The sequence below is a fragment of the Octodon degus genome, unplaced genomic scaffold (assembly GCF_000260255.1).
Source record: "Octodon degus isolate 3935 unplaced genomic scaffold, OctDeg1.0 scaffold00004, whole genome shotgun sequence".
Classification (NCBI taxonomy): domain Eukaryota; kingdom Metazoa; phylum Chordata; class Mammalia; order Rodentia; family Octodontidae; genus Octodon; species Octodon degus.
This window is the reverse complement of record NW_004524580.1, coordinates 8,336,545-8,357,580: the sequence shown is the minus strand read 5'-3', so window position 1 is coordinate 8,357,580 and position 21,036 is coordinate 8,336,545. Positions and strand designations below refer to the sequence as shown.

At 36.6% G+C, this 21,036-nt stretch overlaps 1 protein-coding gene across 1 annotated transcript in view; it reads left to right on the top strand.

The window, feature by feature from the left end:
* Lin7a (lin-7 homolog A, crumbs cell polarity complex component) overlaps positions 1-21,036 on the top strand; it is a 191,864-nt gene that overhangs the window by 49,258 nt on the left and 121,570 nt on the right. Inside the window, exon 2 of the mRNA XM_004623758.3 lies at positions 18,679-18,797. Within this exon, the coding sequence (XP_004623815.1) occupies positions 18,679-18,797 (119 nt within the window). The remainder of the gene's footprint in view (positions 1-18,678; positions 18,798-21,036) is intronic.

Genomic DNA, 21,036 nt, shown 5'->3' with positions numbered 1-21,036 from the left:
AAGCAATAAAAGTAATACTAAATTTCAACATAAGAATAAGAAATTAACAATGGTTATTATATTACATATTGTAATGATCAAATTTGTTGTTCAGACTACCAGATATGGGCCTGAAAAATTGATCAAAGAGTTAAAATGTTAACACTTTCTTTGCATGAAGGCTGAAAGTTTTTACCCTTTTCCTTTTTTTAAAATTTATTTAGACACAGTATAAAAATAGTAAATAAAAAAGAAAAGAAACCCAGAATAAAAACAAAACAAGATGGTTGATATTCAACCATGGCTGTTATGTTGCACATCGCTGTCTTCAATATAGTTGCTGACATTAGGCATTAGCATATAGAATTAGTCAAAGTAATAATTCAAAGCATTAACTGCTACCTTCAAAAAAATAGAAATTAGTAGTGGAATCATCTTAGCTATCTTGTACATACACTTAAATGATTTTCTCCCACCTTTTTCCCCTAGCTTTTCTCATTTTCTTCATCTCAGTTGTTTATTCTGTGTATTTAGTTTCTTTCCTTTTTACTATATCTATTGTACCTTTCTAATTTTATTTATTCTTTCACGTTCTTATACTAAGGAGACAATATGTTTACACATGTGGGTCTGATTTATTTCACTCATCGGTATAGCTTGTAGTTGCATCCATTTACCTATGAAACCTCAAGTATATCTTTCTTTATAGTTGAGTAGTTCTCCACTGTATAAAAAGGCATGTTTTTTATCCATTCCTCGAGTGATGGGCATTTAGGTTGTTTCCAAGATTTAGCAATGACAAATTGTTCTGCTATAAACATGGTTGCACATAGATCACTGTGGTATGATATTTTCAGTTATTTCAGAAAAATATACGTGAGAATAGCTGGCTATTTTTTTTAATTGAAATTCTACTCCTAGTTTTTTGAGGAGTCTTCACACTAATTTCAATAATGGTTGTACCAATATAGACTGCCACCTACGCTGGAGGATCTTTCCTTTTTCCCACAGCGTCTCCAGCATTTATTATTGGTTGATTTCTTGATGATAGCTATTCTTTCTGGAGTGACATGAAATTTCAGCATTGTTTCAACATGCATTTCTTGAATGACCATTTCTGTGGAACATTTTTTCATGTATTTATTTTCCATTTGTATTTCTTCCTCTGAGCAGTGTGCGTTCATCTCAGATGCCAATTTTTGGATTGGGTCTGTGCCTTTTGCCCCCCCCCCTTTTAGTTCTTTCTGTATTCTAAAGAGAAGTTCTTTGAATGAGTGACTGTTGGTTGACATTTTCACAATTTGTGGGTTGTCTTTGCAGTCTGTGGATGATTTCCTTTTACATGAAGAAACTTCTCAATAACATGAAGTATGTCACATGCAGTTTGGTTTTTGTTCATGAACTAATCCTATGTCTTCCAGATTTCCACCTACTTTCTATTCTAGTAGATTTATTGTTTCCCTTTTAATGTTTAGGTCTTTAATCCATTTTGACTTTATTTTACTGCCTGGTGATAGACCTAGATCTTCTTTTAATTTTCAGCATGGACAAACCCAGTTTTTCCAGCACCTTTTGTTAAAGAGCCTTTGTTTCAGTAAACCTTTTTGGCCCCTTTGTCTAGTGTTTGGATGGGATATCATGTCTCCATCTTATACTATGAATAACCACTACGAAGACAACAATATGCAATATATTAATTATTGAAACTGTCCTACTATTTGTTTTTGAAACTGTCTCATTGCTATTTGTTTTTCAATAAAATTAATAAAAAAGAATTTACTGTTTTGCAGTAGACATTTTGCATATAATTTAACATTACACTTGTTCTTTACACCAGAAAAAAAAAGGAGTTTCATGTGTTTTTGTTCTATCTGTCTTCTTATCTGTTTCATTGGTATTCAGGTCTGCTTTTTTTTTTTTTTTTGTGAGTACCATGCTTATTTTGTCACAGTACCTTGGTAGTATAATTTGAAGTCAAGGATTGTAATGCCTTCTGCCTTGCCTTTGTTGGCCAGGATAGCTTTTGCTATTCTAGGTCTTTTCTGGTTCCAAATGAATTTTAGGATTTTTTTTTTCTCGATCTCTGAGGTATGCTGATGGTGTTTTAATAGGGATTACATTAAATCTGTATAACAATTTTGGGAGTATGGCCATTTTCACAATGTTGGTTCTTCCTATCCAAAAGCAAGATAAATATTTCTATTTTTAAAAATCCTCTTCCATTTTTTCTTGCAGAGTACTGTAATTTTCATTATATATATCTTTTACTTCTTTTATTTGATTAGTTCCTAAGTATTTCATTTTTTGATGTTATTGTGAAGGGTGTTGTTTCTCTATTATTTCTCTCAGTGAGTTTGTTTTTTAGTGTAGAGGAATGCTACTGATTTTTGGTATTGACTATGTATCCTACTATGCTATTGAATTCGTTTATTAATTCTAGGAGCTTTTTGAGCCCTCCACATAGTGTCATGTCATCTGCAAATAATAATTTAACTTTTTCCTTTCCAATTCTTATACCTTTTATTTCTCTCACGTGTATAGTGATTCTGGCTAATGTTTCCAGAACTATATTGAACTGGACTGGTGATAGTCGATATCCTTGTCTTGTTCCTGATTTTAGAGTAAAAACTTTTGGCTTTTCTCCACTTAGAGTAATGTTGACTGTTGGTTTGTCTAGATGGCTTTATCAGATTAAAGTATAGGTCATCTATTCCAATTATCTATGGTGTTTTTATCATGGATGAGTGTTGGACTTCATCAAAAGCTTTTTCTATGTCTATTGAGATGATCATGTGTTTTTGTTTTGGTTCTCTTGCTACGCTGTATTATATTTCTATATTTGCATATGTTGAACCATTTGCATCCCTGGGTGAATCCTACATGGTCCTGGTGTATAATCTTGCTGATAATTTGCTGCATTCTGTTTGTGATTTATTCAGGATTTTTGCATCTAGGTTCAGGAGGAAGTTTGGTATAGCTCTCTTTAATCTTCTGTGAGAGTAAACATTTTTGACAAAGGTATTGATGACCTTCTGAATTTCCACAGGATCTGTAGTAATTTTACCTTTTTCATTCCTTATTGTTTGAATTTGAGATTTTTCTTTCCTCTTTTTTGATGGGATTTGCTAAGGGTTTATCATTTTCATTTAATCTTTAATAGAACCAGCTGTTTGAGTCATTAATTCTTTGTATTGTTATTTATTTATTTGGTCTCAGTTGCATTAATTTCTGCTCTGATCTGTATAATTTCCTTCTGTCTTTGGGCTTCAGGCTTGATTTGCTGGTTTTTTCTAAAAGCTTGAGGTACAGAATTAGGGTATATATTTGTTCTTGTTTTGTCTTTCTGATGTCTGAGTTCACTGATACAAATTTTTCTCTGAGAACTACTTTCATTGCACCCCACAAATTCTGCTATGTTGTATTTGTATTTTCATTAAATTGTATATATTATTTAATTTCTTGTTTAATTTCACCTGTGAACTATTGGTTACTGAGATGGGTGTTATTTAATTTCCATATGGGTTTTCTGTGCTTTCTTTTGTCATTAATTTCCAGATTTATGGCACTATGATCAGATAATATGCATAATTTCAATTTTCTTGCATTTACTTAAGCATGATTTATGGTCTAATATGTGGTCTGTTTTAGAGAACATCCCATGGGCAGCTGAAATGTATGAAAATTCAGATGTTGTTGGGTGGAACACTCAGCAAATGTCCACTAAGTCCATTTGTTCAAAGGATTGACTGACTCAGTTCTCCTATGTCTTTGCTAATTTTTTGTCTGCTTGACCTATCTCTTGGAGATAATGAAGTGGTAAGGTCTCCCATTAATATTGTGTTATTCATAATTTAATTTTTCATTGCTTTTAAAATTTGCTTCATATAACTGGGTGCTCCATATTTGGTGCATACATCTTTATGATTGTTATCTCTTCCTCTTGAAGTTTTCCCCTAACCAGTATGTAGTGACCTTCTTTATTTCATTTGATCATTGCTCATTTGAAGTTCACATTGTCTGTGAACAGACTAGCTACCCCTGCTTTTTTCTGAGTTCCTGACTCATATGGGTATTGTTTTCTATCCTTTGACTTTCAGCCTATGAATCTCCTTTCAAGTTAAATCCTTTTGTTGTATACAGCATATTGTTGGATTTTTTTTTCAGGTCCACTCTGCCAGTGTATTTCTTTTAATTGGTGAATTGAGTCCATTTACATCAGTGCTTATAATTGGTATGTATTGTCTTGTCTTTATTATGTTATTTTTTTGCTGTTAGTTTCTGCTTTTTCTGTTTTTAATTGCTTCCCCTATTTGGTGGTTTCTTTCTCTTATTGTTCTTGGAGTTGTGGCCATTTTAATTTCTTTTCAGAATATCTTCCAGTGTTCTCTGTAGGGTTGGTTTAGTGGTTATGAAGTTCTTTAGTTGTTTTTTGTCATGGAAGTATTTTACATCTCTATTAATTTTGAAATACAGTTTTGCAGGGTATATCAGTCTGGGTTGGAAATTGTTTTCTTTTAGGGTTTGAGATACTTCATTTCATACTTTTCTTGACTTCATGGTTTTGTTGAGAAATCTGATGTGATTCTGATGAGATTTTCTTTAAATGTGGTCTGTTTCTTTTTCTCTGCTTTTAATGTGTTCTTGCTGAATTTCTGGGATCTTGATTATTATATGTCTGTATGTAAATTTATCATAGTTGATGCTATTTGGAGTTCTAAGTGCCTCAATTATATGTGTGTCATATTCTTTAAAGTTAAATGTTAAATGTGTTTCTTGGAGTTTGTTTCTTAATCTAGTCTGCTAGTCTATTTCTTTTAATTGGTGAATTGAAGTTGTTTACATTGATGGTTATAACTGATATGTGTTGGCTTATCTTTGTTGTGTTATTTTCTTTCTATAGGTTCCATACTTTTTCCCTCTTTTTAATTACTTGCTCCATTTGGTGGCTTCTTTCTAGTGTTCTTAATGTTATGATCACTTCTGTCTCTTTCTAGAGAATCTGTTAGTACTCTATGTAGGTTTGCTTTGGTGGTCATGATTTTCCTCAGTTGTTCTTTGTCATGGAAGGATCTTATTTTGCCATTGTATTTGATAGTTTTGCAGGGTACATCAATCTGGGTTGGAAGTTATTTTCTTTAAGGACCTGAAATACTTCAAGCTCTTCTTGATTTGATGGTTTATGTTGAAAAATCTGTCATAATTCTGATGGGCTTTCCATTGTGGGTGATCTGTTTCTTCTCTCTAGCAGCTTTTAATATTCTATTTTTTGCTGAATTTCTGAGATCTTGCTTATTATGTATGTAGGTGTAGATTTATTATGATTATGGCTGTGAAGTTCTATGTTTCTCACTTATCTGTATGTCAGAGGTTTTTTTTTCTCATGTTTGGAAAATTTACTTCTGCAAAGTCTTTTTATGTCATTTGTACTGATTCCTGCTGCTTCACTGACACCAAATATTCTTATATTATTTTTGTTTGTATTGTCTTGTAGCTGCTAAATTGTTATTTCCTGGTGCCTTGTTAGTTTAAGAGATTTTTTATTTCATGTTCATTAGCTACAGCAGTCTTCAAGGTCTGAAAATCTATCTTCAGTTTCATTCAAGTGGTTTTGCTAGATTTCAGTGGAGCTTTTAATATCCTAGACATCTGTTTGTATCTGCTTCATGTACTCTAATTTTTTCCTGTATTGTTCATTCAGTGTTTCCATCATTTTTCTATTCTCCTTATTTTTCTATCTATGTCTTCTTTAGCTGTGCTGAGCATTTCTTTCATGATTTTTTCCTCTTCTTTTCAGACCTGAGGGATCATTTCTGCTCTGATTTCTTCTACAGACTAATGAACTTGTTTCCTTACTTCAGTTGTTATAATTTCAGAGATTTCAGGTGTGTGCTTTCCAAGTTCTTTTATGTCTTTGTCTCCTGAATTTGTTCTTGGTGAGCTAGAGGGTTCAGATTGCCTTTTGCTCCTGCATTCTAGCATTTTTGGAGCTCCCAGTAATCACCCAGCTGGAGTCCCACAGTCTGCCCAGAGTCTACCAAAGTTCTTAAATGGCTCCAGGAAAGCTCCATACCTTCTCACATGAGGCCCACAGATTGCAGCATTTCTGCATCCCACGGGCCACTCACAGTTCTCCTAAGTTCTTAAAAGTTTAGAGTGGCACCAGCAGAAGCTCCACTCCTGCACGCTGGGAGCTAAGGAAGGTCAGAGCTTGCCAGAGTCTCACAAGCTGCCCAGAGTCTACCAGATTTCTTAAATGGTATCAGGAAAGCTCTGCGCCTGTGTGCACTAGGACCACAAATCACAGCTTTCCTGTGCGCTGCAGTCTACTCAGCCCCCCTGTCTCACTCTTCTCTCATTGTTGGAACAAATACCCAACACCAAAAATTGAGGAAGGAAACATTTATTTAGCTCACAGTTACTGGAGATGTCAATCCTTACTCAGCTGGCTCCAAGGCAGACTGGCACATGGTGAAGGGCAGAGTTCATGGTGGCGGAAGGCAGCAAAACAGCAAGAGCAAAAGGGAGGAGTAACAGCAACTGTGGAAACAGAGAGAAAGTCTGTCCCTCTGTCTCTCTTATGTTACATTCAGGCTGTCCACCCCAGGCTGCGTGTAGCACTCACACCCATAATCTCAGCAGCACTCAGAACCATAAATGCCAGCAGTACTCAGACTCGTAGTCCCAGTGTTGGATCATGAATTAATCACAAACTGTAGAACTACACCTCAATGACTGCATGAGGCTTTGGGGGAACACATACACACAAACCATAACACTTCCTAAGTTCTTAAAAGTCTGGACTAGCACCAGCACAAGCTCCACACTTGCAGTCTGTGGGCTAAGGAAGGTCAGAGTTTGTCAGAGTCCTGCAGGCTGCCCAGAGTCTGCCAAATTTTTAAATGGCACCAGGAAAATTCCTGTATGTCATATTCTTTCCCCACGTATGAGATGTTTTCTTCTGTTACTTCTGCAAATATTGTTTATGTCATTTGCATTGATTCCATTTTCATTGATACTTATTTCATCTTTGTGTCACATTGCAGTTGAATTATTATTTCCTGTTTCCTTGTTGCTTTTAAGAGATCTTTCCTGGTCACTAGTTGCAGTGATGTCTTCAAGGTCTGAAAGTCTATCTTTAACTTCATTCAAATAGTTTTACTAGCTTTTAATGGAATTTTTGTTTTTTATTTTTATTTTTATGTTTTTTAGGGAAGGGTTTACAGGTTGTTCAGGACCTCACTACTAGATTGGACTTGTAGTGATCCTCCTGTTGACAGCCTCCCAAGAGCTGGGATTATAGGCATGCTCCACCATGCCCTGTCTTAGTGCACCCCAGGGGCAGGGCTGGCATGGCAAACCTTGGGATTGAACTCCAGTCCCCTGAACCTGCTGGCAAGTGCTTTAATCCACTAAATTTTTTGGCCAGCCCTTGGAATTTTTAATTTCCTGGATATCTTTTTGAATCTGATTCATGTGTTCTGTTTCTTTCCTATGTTGCTCATTCAAGTTTTCCATTATTTTGCTCTTCTTCTCTATTTTTTTGTCAATATCTTCTTTGGATATGCCTAGCAATTCTTTCAATATATTTATTTCTTTTTTTTTTTTTAACTGAGAGGTTATCTCTTATCTGATTGCCTCTGTACACATCTGGAGTTGTTTCCTTCATTCAATTGCAATCATTTCAAAGATTTCAGCTGTGTGACTTCTAATTTCTTCTATGCTGATGTCTCCTGGATTTGTTCTGGGTGTGCCGGGGACTTAAGATTTCATTTAGTTCCTTCATCTTGTTATTTGCTACTTCAGAAAGAACTCTTTATTTTGATTTCTGTTAGAACTTTTGTGAAATTTAGTTAGTAGGTTTCTATATCACTACCATCAGAGCCTCTCAGTAAAAGGTCTGCTCTTCAGGGATATCTTCTGTGTGTCAGAGTTTTTTGGTTTGTGGGTATCTCAAGATCCTGCCTCTTCTATTGATAGAGAGTGGATCATCCGTTTCCTTTTGTCACTTTTCTCCATGTTTCAGTGGAGGGTTTTGGTGAGGTTCTTACCTCAGGGCTTCCCAATATTATTACTCAAGGGAGGGAGAACTTGTGGTTAAGATAGATATGATGTCTTAGTTACAGTGGTACAATTAGCAATAATAATAATATCAAGTGAAATTTAGAAATTGACAAATTTTGATACCTGTTTTGTACTGCAGACCATAAGAGCTATATATTTCAAAACTGGTATTTTTATGCAGGTTACTCCCCCTGAATTCTATCTCTTTGCCGCTGCACCACAAATCTGGTGTCCCCCAGGCAGTTCACCTGAGTTCCATCCAGCTGCCTCTGTGCTGCGTATCTCTCCAACTCGTTTTAAGTGTCAGCTTAGAGAAATGGAAAGGCTTGGGCAGAGTGTAGTACAGTTAATTTTGAGTCTTCTCTCCACCATTAGTAGTTGTATGACTTTGGGCAAGATAACCCTTCTTTGTAAACTATGTTTTTTTTAAATTTTCTTTAGCTTGATGATAGAAGTAATAATAATCCATATATTAGTAAAGATTTTATAAGGAGATATAAGTAAGTTAAGTAATCACTGAATAAATGATGGCCATGGGCTCACTTTGTTCTAAGTCATTTAGCAGACACTCAGTAAATTCCAAAGTGCATTTATGAATCTCATCCTGTGTCAGAACCACCTATATTGTCTCCCACAAAAGCAGATATTTTTATTAAGTCTGCGTTTTTAAAAATAAATAGAAAAGGGGAAAGTTTTTGAGTTGACTAAAATACAAGACTGTCAGAATTTATTGATCAAATTGCCTTAATCTCATTAGCAGCCTTGGAAAACTACTAGTTCTGGGAAAAAATTTAACTATATAGTATCCCTAGTGTCTGGGGACATTTGTCTCAAGACAATACCCACCTCCTGCTCCTGCCGGTAGTAAAGCCTACGGATGCTCAGGTCTCGCACAGCATGGAATAGTACTTCCTGCCACTACTTTAAGTAATTTCTACACTGCTTATAATAGCTAATACAACGTCAACACTATATAAATAATTATGACACTATACTGTTTATGGAATAATAATAAAAATGTCCATACCTGTTCAGCATATACTGAGACATTATAGGCTTACTGTGTTTTGCCCCATTGCTTCTAGAATCTGCAGATGCAGACAGCTGACTGTGCATGGATTTCTGAGCCACATCTGAAATGTAGACCCAATTCTAAATCTCTCCTGCTAGACTCAAATTGCAGTTCTTTCATTCACTAGTTTTTTTCCTTAGAGAAATTACTTTATTTCTATGAGGCTCCATTTTCTCCTCTGTACAATGAGTATAATAATAGTATCTACCTCTAAGTTGCTCACAGAAGGAAAATGTTTTGAGCAGTGATATAATGAACACTATGTGTGATAGCAATTAGTAGCATAAATAATATTTTTATTAAAATTTCCAGAGGGTGTTGAGATTCTGTATCAGTGATTTTCCACATGACTATACACATGGGGAAGCTCTGAAGGTCCTGCTGCTCAGGACATTCCCCACATGAATGAAATAGGAAATTAATATAAATAAGATCCAGGCATGTGTGGTTTCCAGTGCTCCCAGGTAATTCCAACGGGCGGCAAGGCTGAGAACTGCTCTATTCTATCATTTCAAAGCTCTCTGAGTATCACACTGATCAATGAATACTACCTGAGAAAGGTACGCTGGTAAATGAATATAGGTTAATCTTTATTGAAAGAAGAAAAATCAAGAGCTCGGCCTCTGACCAAGACAGCCTGCAGAGCCCAGAGCTATTATAAAAGTACTGAATACTGAAGATAAAGCTGCTAAAAGGGAAACTGTGATGGAAATAAAGATAATAAGCACAAGATTTAGAATCACTCAGGCCCAAGCTCGCAAGCCCAGATTTTCTCCTTGTTAGTGGGTTGTATAAATTCTCTGAGCCTCTATTTTCTCATTTGTAAAAAGTATTTACTACAATATGTAGTTATTACAAAGATAAATTGGGATAAAGCATGTAAAGCTCTTAGCATACAATAAATAACTCTATCCCCTAATTTTAATGTCCCTTCCAAAATTCACTTTGAAATTTAATTGCCATTGTAATAATATTAAGAAGTAGGTACAATAAAGTGGTCAGATCATGCCAATAACAGATTTATGCTTTTATTGGGGGTTAGTCATAGCTGTGCACTGGGGCAGCTTTTTGTTATACTGCGTCTCACATGCGGTGCTGCCCTTTCTGTCATCCTATGATGCAGGTGAGGGTGTTGTGAGATTATGATGTGGTGAAATTGTCAACATCATGCTCTTAGACTTCTCAGGTTTTTGAACTATGAGAAATAAATTGCTTTATAAGTTTACTCAGTTTGTGGTATCCAGTTATAGCCACAGAACACAAACTAACCTAAATCATTATCCGGATGTGGACCTGTTGCCATTGTAAATATGTAAAAATATGATCACTGGGTAATGGGCAGAGGCTGAGAGAGTTCACAGGAGTAACGTAGCAGAAGACTATGTTACTTTGAAAAGAGCATTTTGGTCATTCTGGTGAGAAATGAAAGACAGAAGACCAGGGGAAATGTGGAGCTTCTTGAAGATTACTTATTTGGTCATGATAAGAATGTTGATAGAAGTATAGATAGTAAAGGCCCTTCTGATGAAGTGTCTCAGGTGAAAATGAGAGATAGACTTTGAAAATTGGAGGAGAAGGTCATCTTTATTATACAGTTGCTAAGAATTTGGTAGAATTATGTCCACATCCTAGGGCTTTGTGGAACATAGACTGTGAGAGTTTTGAAGTAGGATACCTACAAGAAAAACAAAAGTAGCAAACCTTCAGGCTATTGCCTGAGTACTTTTGATCACATGGACTAAGAAAGCAATTAACTTAAAATAGTATATATAGCTAAACAAATAAAATAGAATTTATATTTAAAGGGGAAACAATTAAAATATTTAGAAATTTTAAAGATTGATCACATTAAGAGAAAAAAGTTGCATTTGGGAAAGAATATGAAGGGCATGACCAAGCAACTGTGTGCTGAAGAAATTAATATGAAGAAGACATAGCTAAGTACTATTCATCAAGATGATGGAAGAAAGTCCAAGAAGACATTGCAGGGACTCCCTCCCATCACAGGAGGCTGTTCCTCCCTTCACAGCCTGAGATCTAGGAGGGCAGAATGTAGAGGGTAGAGCAGGACTGCCCTGGCTCTGCTGCTCAGTGCTCATCAACAAAACTAGCCACAGTTCGAGTGGGTCCCTTATAGTTTAGGTTGCTGCTCTGCAAAATGCAAGTGGTGGGCCTTGCCAGCATCACTGTGGGGTGAAGTCTACAGGTATGTAAAATGTAAGATCTCAGGGAGCACAGATTCCTTCAGTTAGATTTGTCACAGAAGTAGGGTGACCCCAGGCAGCTGGAACTAGCAGAGCTGGGATAGTGGTGTTAACCCAAAGATCCTAGAACTGTAGTGCTACCCATCCAAAGGATCATCTGGGAGAGCTGTAGGAATAAAACTCCAACTCCAGCACTAATATCCCCAGTTTGTGAGGTAAGGAGTCAAAGATATTATTCTCCCCCTGTAAGACTTAGAATGGTTTTCTCTATTACGTTGTACAATTTCTTCAGACAAGTTATACCTGTCATTGTGCCTATCTCTCACTTTTGAACTGGAAATGCCTATCCTGTCCCACCATGGTCTTTTGGAGATAAGTTGTTCTGATTTCACCCACTGACAGGGATTCATGATGACTCATGCTTTGAGTCACACCAATACTTGATTTAGACAAGATTTTGAACTTTGTACCTTTGAACTGGTGCTGGAATAGATTAAGACTTTTGGAACCATTAAGATAGAATAAATATATTTTATGTGCAAGAAAGACATAATGTGGAAGAGGCCTGGAGCAAATGCTATGGTTTGTATGTCCCTTCCAAACTTTTTGTTGAAGTGTAATTACCATTGCAATGGATAATATTACAAAGTGAGACCTTTTAGAAAATATTTGTTCAAAGCATTCCATGCTGATGAATAGGCTAATTATCAACATTCATCATTAGTGAAGGGTTGAGTTAGTTATCTTGGTAGTATCTTTGAAATAGAATCCAGCTTTGTCTATCTCATTTGCTGGGTAATACCCTCCTCCATCATATTGTACTACAACAATAAGGCTATCACCGCATACAGCCCTTGGTCTTTGATTTTTCAGTCTTTAGAACGTGCAAAATAAATTTATTTTCTCTTTTAGTTACCCACCATTTGGTTGCCTAATATAAAAGAAGAAAATGGAATAAGATATGCTCACTTTTCAAATGTTAAACAAAAGTTATCTTTCTTGTTGTTTTTAAAGAGTGGAAGTGAAGGGAATCTAGGGTGTGAAGGGAATCGGTTCTGATAAAATCCACGTATTTGAACTGCATAATGGGATAACTGCAATTATCTGAGAATTAGCAAATAAAATGAGGAGAATATTACAGGGAGAAAAGGTTGTGATCTTGCTTTTGTTTGATTTGTTGGCAGTCTCCCCAGTCCTAATTTGAGCCACACTAATACACCCAAATATCTATGTTGACAACCAGACTTGTAGAATGGTTTCATAAAATAACCATAAGGGCATTCTGAACAAGAACCCTAGGGGACTCATAAATAAACCATAAACTTCATTGCAGTAGTTGTAAAAATAGGTGGTTTGCTAACCTGAAGACTTTCGTGTTTTGCTTCTTTCCAGATCCTAGCTTTGTGGGTTTCTAGTACAGAGCTAAAGAGAATCTGAATTCTGTTTAAAACTCTATTCTTCTGTTCAGTTATCACTTGTCACATTTTGGTTTCCAGCACCAGTCAGGCCTGATCTGGAGGGACTGATCTCTTCAAACTTTGGTTCTTAGATTTCTGTTGTCCTTTACCACTGCCTGATAGCCCTTGGTGGGTGCTGGGGTTTACCAGCAAGACAGTTCTGACTCTAGATAGACAGACAGGGCAAGCAGGTAGGTCTCCCATCCGTTTCCCAGGCAAATAGGCAAGGCATGCTGGTGTTCCTTTCAGATGTTCATGGCGAAATTATTTCAACATCAGACCGAAAATTGGAAAACAAAACAAAACAATACACTGGAGTTTATTAATAAAGCCTACCATCGGACCTTTCCTTGGTTACAGTTCTTAGAGGTCCAGCATCTGAACTCACTTCCCCTGATTCTTACAGATCAGAAACACTTCCAGCCTCATTCTTTATTTTGTTTATGCTTAAATATCTTCTTGGTGTCCATGGCAACCACAATGGAATGCTGTGGTTGAAGTCATGGGATTCTTCTTTGTAATTCTGTTTTCCTCTAATCTCTCTCTTCTTTAAAAAAAATAATTTTATTGAGGAACAAATAGCGATGAATTTCAAAACCAATTACTAGCACAGTTTCAATAATTAATAATTGCGGGCTGGTGAGATGGCTCAGTGGTCTAAAGCACCTACTTAGAACAAACTAAAAGCACAGGGACCGCGGTTCAATCCCCCAGCACCACATGCCAGCCAGCCCTGCCCCCTGGTGGGCTAAGCTGGCCACACACACACACACACAAACAAATAAATATTAAATAAATAAATAAATAAAAGTTTAAAAAAATAATTAATAATTGCATATTGTTGTTTTCTTAGTGGTTATTCATAGTACAAGATGCAGACATGATATCCTATCCACAAACACTATTAGAACAAATCCTTCTGTTTATTGAATTAAAAGAAAGTAACTGTATGTCTATCCTATTTTGAATATACAGATATGAAATGGTCCTTCATTTTTATCCCTTTTTTTGTTTAGTTTTGTCAGAGAAGAGTATTCCATTGTCATTTAAATATTGTAAGTGTGTGAATTCAGCAAAATATTCCAGTATAGTCCAGTAGTCCATAATAGTAGTGGGAAAAGACAATGTTAATTTTTTTGTTTGTTTTCTTTTGTTTTGCAGAACTGGGGATTGAATTCAGGCCCTTGTACTTGCCAGGCAAGCATTTATTCTACTGAGCCAACTCCCCCCTCTCATCTCAAGATAATTGCAACATCTTCAGAAGGGTGGGGAAGGATTGTAGGAGTCACAACATCTTAGCAAGGGTGCGTAATGAGTGGAGAAGTGAGGCATTCCAGACAGGATCATGTAGAGTTCACTCTACCTTAGTGTCTCCTATTTCTAAGGTGGATTAAAAGCTAAACTAGAACTTCTTTTGCTAGCATAAAATTAACCCAGTTGACAGCTGCCATCTCCTGTATTACAAATGATACTTCTAAACCTCATGTAATTGATAGAAGAGATGTAAAATAGCCAGCATGTACTCTGTTCTGAAAGAATGACCTTGGTTTGGGGAGATAGCTCTGTAGAATAAGCACCTGCCTGGCAAGTGCAGGGTCCTGAGTTCACTCCCTGTTACTGCAAAAAATAAATAAAAATAAATGAATGACCATTTTTCATGAAGCTTCTCTCATCTCCCAAATACCTTCTTTAAGGACTAGAAAAGACCAAAAGTAACAGAATAGGCTTTCCTTTAATAAGTCTTAAAGGAGGTGTATCTGGTTTCTTTGATGATTATCTTTCAACAACATTTTTCTCAAATCAGATGGTCACAGGAATCATCTGAAAGCTTAAAAAGTACCTGACAAATAGGTAACACTCTTGGAGTTTTCAATTTAATTGTCTGATGTAGCGGGTCGGTTTAAAAACAAATTCTCAAGTGATCCAGTGACCTAAAAACACCAAGCGCGACTGACAAGGACAGTGGTCTTCACCGTAGCTACGCTGTGAGCCCCGTGCCCAGCTCTCACCTGGGCCAGTCCCTTTGGAGTCTCTGGTGAGACTGAACGAGATATGTGTGCCTTTCTGAGTTTCCCACACAGTTCCAGTATGTAGCCAGCACTGAACCCAGTGTTCTGGAGATTCTTGGTTATTTTGTTTGGGATGGGTCTTACGAACTGCTATTTCTTTTTATTTTTATTTATTTGTTTATTTTTTTGTATTTTAGGGAAGAGTCTACAGGTTATGCAGGGTCTCACTACTAGATTGTATCATAATGATCCACCTCTTTACAGCCTCCCAAGTGCTGGAATTACAGGCCTGCACCACCATGCCCAGTCTCAGGAACTCATATTTTTTTATTGGTATCTGTCTCAGTTACTCTTTTCTTATTGCTGAGACAAATACCCAACACTCACAATGAAGGAAGGAAAGCTTTAGTTAGCTCACAGTTACTGCAGGTTTCAGTCCATACTCAGCTGGCTCCAAGGCAGAGTAGAACATGGCAGAGAACAACCTTTCATGGGGTGGCAAACAGCAGAGAGCGAAGGGAAGTGCAGCAGCTCAGGCAGCTAGCTACTCTCAGCTCCTTACACTGTAATGCAGATTACTTGCTTTAGGGCAAGTGCAGCATCCACACCCACAATAATCTATCACAAACTCCAGAAGCGCCCCCCCCATAACTGCATGAGGCTTTGGGGGGACACTTACAAACCAGGACAGAATCCAAGCTAGTTTCAATATACAAAGTAAGTGAAAAACTACTTAATAGTTTCATTGGTGTCATTTTCCCCCCAAAATCCCCCTTTGTCATTAATATTCTTCAGCCTGTGCATTTAGGCTTTTTTCCTTGACCCAAATCATACCAAACAAGTTTTTTTTTTTTTTTTTTTTTTTTTTTTTTTTTTTTTTTAGAGAAGGGTCTACAGGGTGTTCAGGGTCTCACTACTAAGACCAAACAAGTCTTGAATAAGGGTTACAGTGATCTAGAGGTCTAGATTCATGAACAATTATGGATCAATGCAGTCATTGACCTCTGTGTATTCCTGAACTAGTCTCATTAGTGACCAAAAATTCATTGAATATATACTGTATGCCAGGAACTCTGTAATGAATTGTGAATATAATGACAAACATTGCTTACATTTCAAGGAAGTTATAGATTTATAGGGATGAAGGTGGGATAAAAACACTTAGAGGTATGACAAGAGTATTCATTCTTACAGTGGATGAGTGAACTAAGAATCACAGGAAAACAAAAATGATAGCAACTACCTTTGCCCTGAGTATGTGCTTGAAGAGCTGCTGCTTAAGCTAAACCAACCCAACTCTACCTAAAATAACCTCCATGGTGTGATTTCTAGTTCATTTCTTACTATGCCCTCCTTGATTTCAACTTTAGCCATACTGACCTCCTTTCCATTCTTTGACCATCTAACGCTCTCTTAAGCCAATAAGATTGTTATTTATTCCCGACGCCTGAAACGTTTTCTCTCTTTTCCTACTTCGACTTCCTATCTAGGACTTGGTTTAGCTCTTTCACAAAGAGGTGCTCTGTGATGATACTGTGTGTATTTTTGTTACACGTCCAGATCCCGCACATAGTGCTTTGCTTGTGGCACACACACCTTTTTTGTTCGTCTGTGATATGCATGCCTGTATATTGTCTTATGTCACAATGCAGGGTCCAGCACAACTGAGTCAGTGAATGAATGAAGGAATGAATTTCATTCCCAGAACAAGAGAGAATATGTGTTGAGCCATGGAGACATGGCATTCCGTGGCATGTTCTAGGAATCACAAATATTTTAGATGGCCAAAATATAGCATAAGAAAGAACAGGTGTCCAAAGATGAGTAGAAGGAAGTTAGCTAGTAAAGGCCTTCTATAAAACCCTAGGTGGTCTGGACTTCACCCTGAAGGATGTCAATATCAATAAGATTTTAGAACAAGTATAATAGTTAGAATAATAATGGTAGTAATGGTAGTTCATAATAATAACAATGAATATATATCATTCAGGACAAATAATTACACTAGAAGCAGTGTGGAAGATGGACTGAAAGACTAATTTAAGGGAAATTGGTCACGAGTTGTTCCTATATGACAAGTGAGAAATTATAAAGCGTTCCCTGAAATAATGAAGTGAAGAAGCTACACTCAAAAAGCTTTTTGGGATAGACTATAGCAGTAGTAATTGATGACTAATTGCATGTGGGGGAGTGAATGGAAAAGATGATGACACAGGCTAGCTTAGGAGACAATGCTTGGAGTACTATTATTGGAAATATAGAATTTAGGGAGCGGAAATTATTTTCACGGGAAGAAATAATGAGCTCAATTTTAAACATATTGAGAGTTTTATGTACTTATTGGGTATTAGGACACAGAATTTTATGCAGCTAAAAGTACATAAAATCTCACCTTGGTATCTTGTTGATTATAGATGTAACCAGTGTTCTCCAATTGACTATTGACTTCCAGTTTATGTACTAAAAGAAAAACTTCAGAAACTGACAGTGTCCTATTGATTTCATGATTTGTGTTACTCTAGGGTACAACTGGCAATCAAAGTAACTGTTTCATGGAGAGTCTCTCTAAAGTCACTTTGTGGTTATGTTATGTACATACACCTATATTAACCCCACTTAAATTCTGAAGTAGTAACAATCTCATCATAGGTGGATACACTTAGTCCTTTCTTATTAGATTGTGAATTCAGTGAATTCAGGAAAGATGTCTGTTATTCTTGCCGAACTTAGTGCCAGTTATAATGGGAATTTGGATGGGTGGATGGATGCACACATGGATGCATGGATGGATGGAATGATTGTATAATTAATTTGGGGAATATGTGATACTCTTTGGAGCTAGTGACCTAGCAATTAATTATATCTTACTAGTTAAATGCCTAAGTGACTTTTCAGTGAACTGTTGACTATAGCAATAGGAGAGAAGAGATATTTTTAAGTACTTAAAATAGCTTTTTGTGACATTTTTCCTTGGCAACATGAATTAACCCAGGGATTTTTAAATTTTATAGCCATAAAAGACATTCCTTTATACATTAACCTCTGATACATCGAAAACTCTTCACTGGTGTGGCTCTAGGAGCTGAGAATTAAAGAAATGATCATATTAGTATTTTAGGCAGATCACTCCATGGACCCTATGAGGAGGCTGGGGAAGAACAAATTATTCCAGTTGACAGAGAAGAGATGAGGAGGACCTGGAATAGTGTAGTGCTAGTGAAATGGAGAAACATTGATCTTTCATCAAATATTTATTCATTGTGTTATACCAGCCTGTGGGAGGCCATGGCAAACAAACCAGATGGGTGCTAATGTTCAAGGAATTTATGTACAGGTGAAGGAGATACATACCGATCAAATCATCAGACTAACAACTACGAGATTTTGCTGTGGTAAATGTCACATGTGGAAAAATCAAGCAAAAGCATCGCCAAGGGAAAACTGATAGAACTACTTGGTTGGAGGGATAACAGAATAAATGAGAGATATGTTTCTTTCTCTTTTCTCCTTACTCAAACAGATTTGTATGACAAAAATAGCATATGTGAAATGCCATAAAAAGGATGTATGAAGTAATGAATTTTGTGGAACTGGTTAAAATGACTATTACCAAAAGATGAAATCAATAAATTCTGAGTTATGAATTCTGATTTGTGAAGTTAATTCTCCTTGATTTTCAATTGGCACAAGATTGTCACTCAATTGGAGTAATTTGTGGTTCCCCCCACATACACTGGCTTAGCCCTTCCTTGAGGGTGGGGCTGGTGCGGCATGTGGTGCTTGCTTAAGCAGGAACTTTAGATAGCTGAGCTATCTGGCCAGCCCTGGAATAATGTTAATATGCTGATAAGATACAATTTTTTATACATCTCTCTATTTTAATTTTTTTCATTCAGATGTTGCAAGAGCAATTGAGTTACTGGAAAAGCTGCAGGAATCTGGAGAAGTCCCAGTGCACAAGCTACAGTCCCTCAGAAAAGTGCTGCAGAGTGAGTTTTGTACAGCAATTCGAGAGGTAGGATACTAAGATTTTAATATTTAGGCATATGTTCTCTGAATAGAAAACATGTCCTTTCCACACAAACAGTTGATATAGTCAAGACTGGTACTATATCTTAACTTTCTGTTTTTAGCTGCTTAGACAGATGATAAAATATAATTTAGTCTGCTAAATTCTCAAATTAGACCCAGCCAGGATTTATATATTCATATAAAACCAAATGTTGATCTTAGGGTACCAAAAAATAGATTGCCTCATCAGGTGACTGTTGCCTGAAATCTAAACGATTTACTAATCACAGGAAGCCACCTGGAAATTCAGGTAGAAGCACTCATAATTAACAAGGCCTATACTTTTTTAAAAGAACAGTCAAGTACTTATTTCACAGGAAATCTGAAAGAGTAACCTTCTGTTGACTGAAGTTATATATATCCAAATATTACAGTCTAGAGTGATCATGATAATGCTTGTATACCTTTATAGCCTACCTTTGGAATGTTTTCTTGGCTAATGGTTTCGAGAGGCATAAAGTGAACAAATGTGTTGAAATAGCTACTTGGATTTTATATTGACTTGTGGTAGAATTGACCATTCAAATAATTAGTTAAATAGGTTATAAGAAAAGTCCTTTGAACTTTATAGGCTTACTCAATAGTCCATTAACCCTTACCTATCAGGTGCTAGATAATAATTCATTAACTTTCACAGAGCCCATAAATCTAGTGTATTTGTCCTTCTCAGGTTCCCAGTGATGAATTACCTACTGGCATCCTCTCCAAAACCAAATAAACCCAATGAGTTCCTTGACAGCTTATTGTACAATAGAGCATTATACCTCTCAAGAAATCCATGTTTCAATTATCTTTACTCTTTATAAATTGACGTGTGGCTAATGATATCCCCAATTGTACTAGTGTTTGCAGTTAGGACTGCAAAAGATACAGTGACTAAGGTAGGGATGTGAAAAGCTTTCTCAAAACTTAAACTGTAACCTGGGGTGGGGAGATAGCTCAGCAGTCTAAGCGCCTGCCTGGAAAGCGCAAAGATTTGAGATGGATCCCCGTACTGCATGCCACACCAGCCTTGGAACCTGGAAGCTGGGTGTGTGTGCTGGCCCCCAAACCAGGTGTGGTGGTGCATGCCTGCAATCCCAGTGCTGGGCAGGCTGAGATAACAGAATCACTATGAGTCTGAACTGCATCGTGATATCCTGTATCAAAAAAAAAGTGAAATTAATAAACTCTAACCTGTACAATGCAATTAATATTGGGGAGCTTGCTGAAGTTTAGTCTGTACTCTGCTTCTACTAAGTATTTATCAAATAAAGTTTTTCACTATTTAATTTTTGTTAATAATGAACACAGTTTGGACAAGCAACCGTAATTATATCTCAAAGTTTTAACCTAAGAATTGATCAAAGGCTTAAAAGAAATCTCTCAAGAGTGTCTGAGTTCTCTGCAACTGACCTTTCCTCAATGGAAAATACATAAGCTTCTGAGAAACCCCACAGGCTGTCTCTTGGTTAACCTCCCATCTATGACCACTCTATAGACAAAGGCTGAATTCCTACTCTTTTTTCTTTCTTCGTAGAGTGCCATTCACCTGAGATCATGGACCATTTTTTTTTTCTTTTTAAGAGATTTTATCCTTCTGTGTCATTGCATTCTGCTTTCCACAGAACTAAGTATAGGATGCATCAAATATTTATCTCTTCACTGAACATACAGTAGCTCCTAACCAACTCAGTCTGAGCTCATGGAAATTGCATTCCATTAAGATAAGTACACAGTTTAGTATGAAAAAGTGACAAGATTACAGACAAAAAATAAAGCAGGATTAGAGGTGTTGGGATAAGGCTGTACTAAGGGTGGTCAGATTAAAAAACCTAAGTAAAATAATGGAATAATTCACCAAAATATCAGGAAAAAATTGTTTAAGGCACAGGAAACCACAAATACAAACACCCAGGGGCAACGATGATCATAATACATCAAAATAATAGCCCCAAAGTCAGTATTATTCAGTGGAATAAGTAAAGTAGGGTCCTTAGATATAAGCGAGAAAGCTGGTCACCTAAGGACTCCAAGCCACATTCAGAACATTGTACTTCATTCTATGTGAGATCAGAGGACCTTCGAGAATTCTGACCTGACCCAATTTGTGTTTTGGAAAGATCACTCTGGTTACTGTGAGAATACAAGAGAAGGTACAAGAATACAAACAAGTGAAACCAGTAATAATGTAATGAGATCAG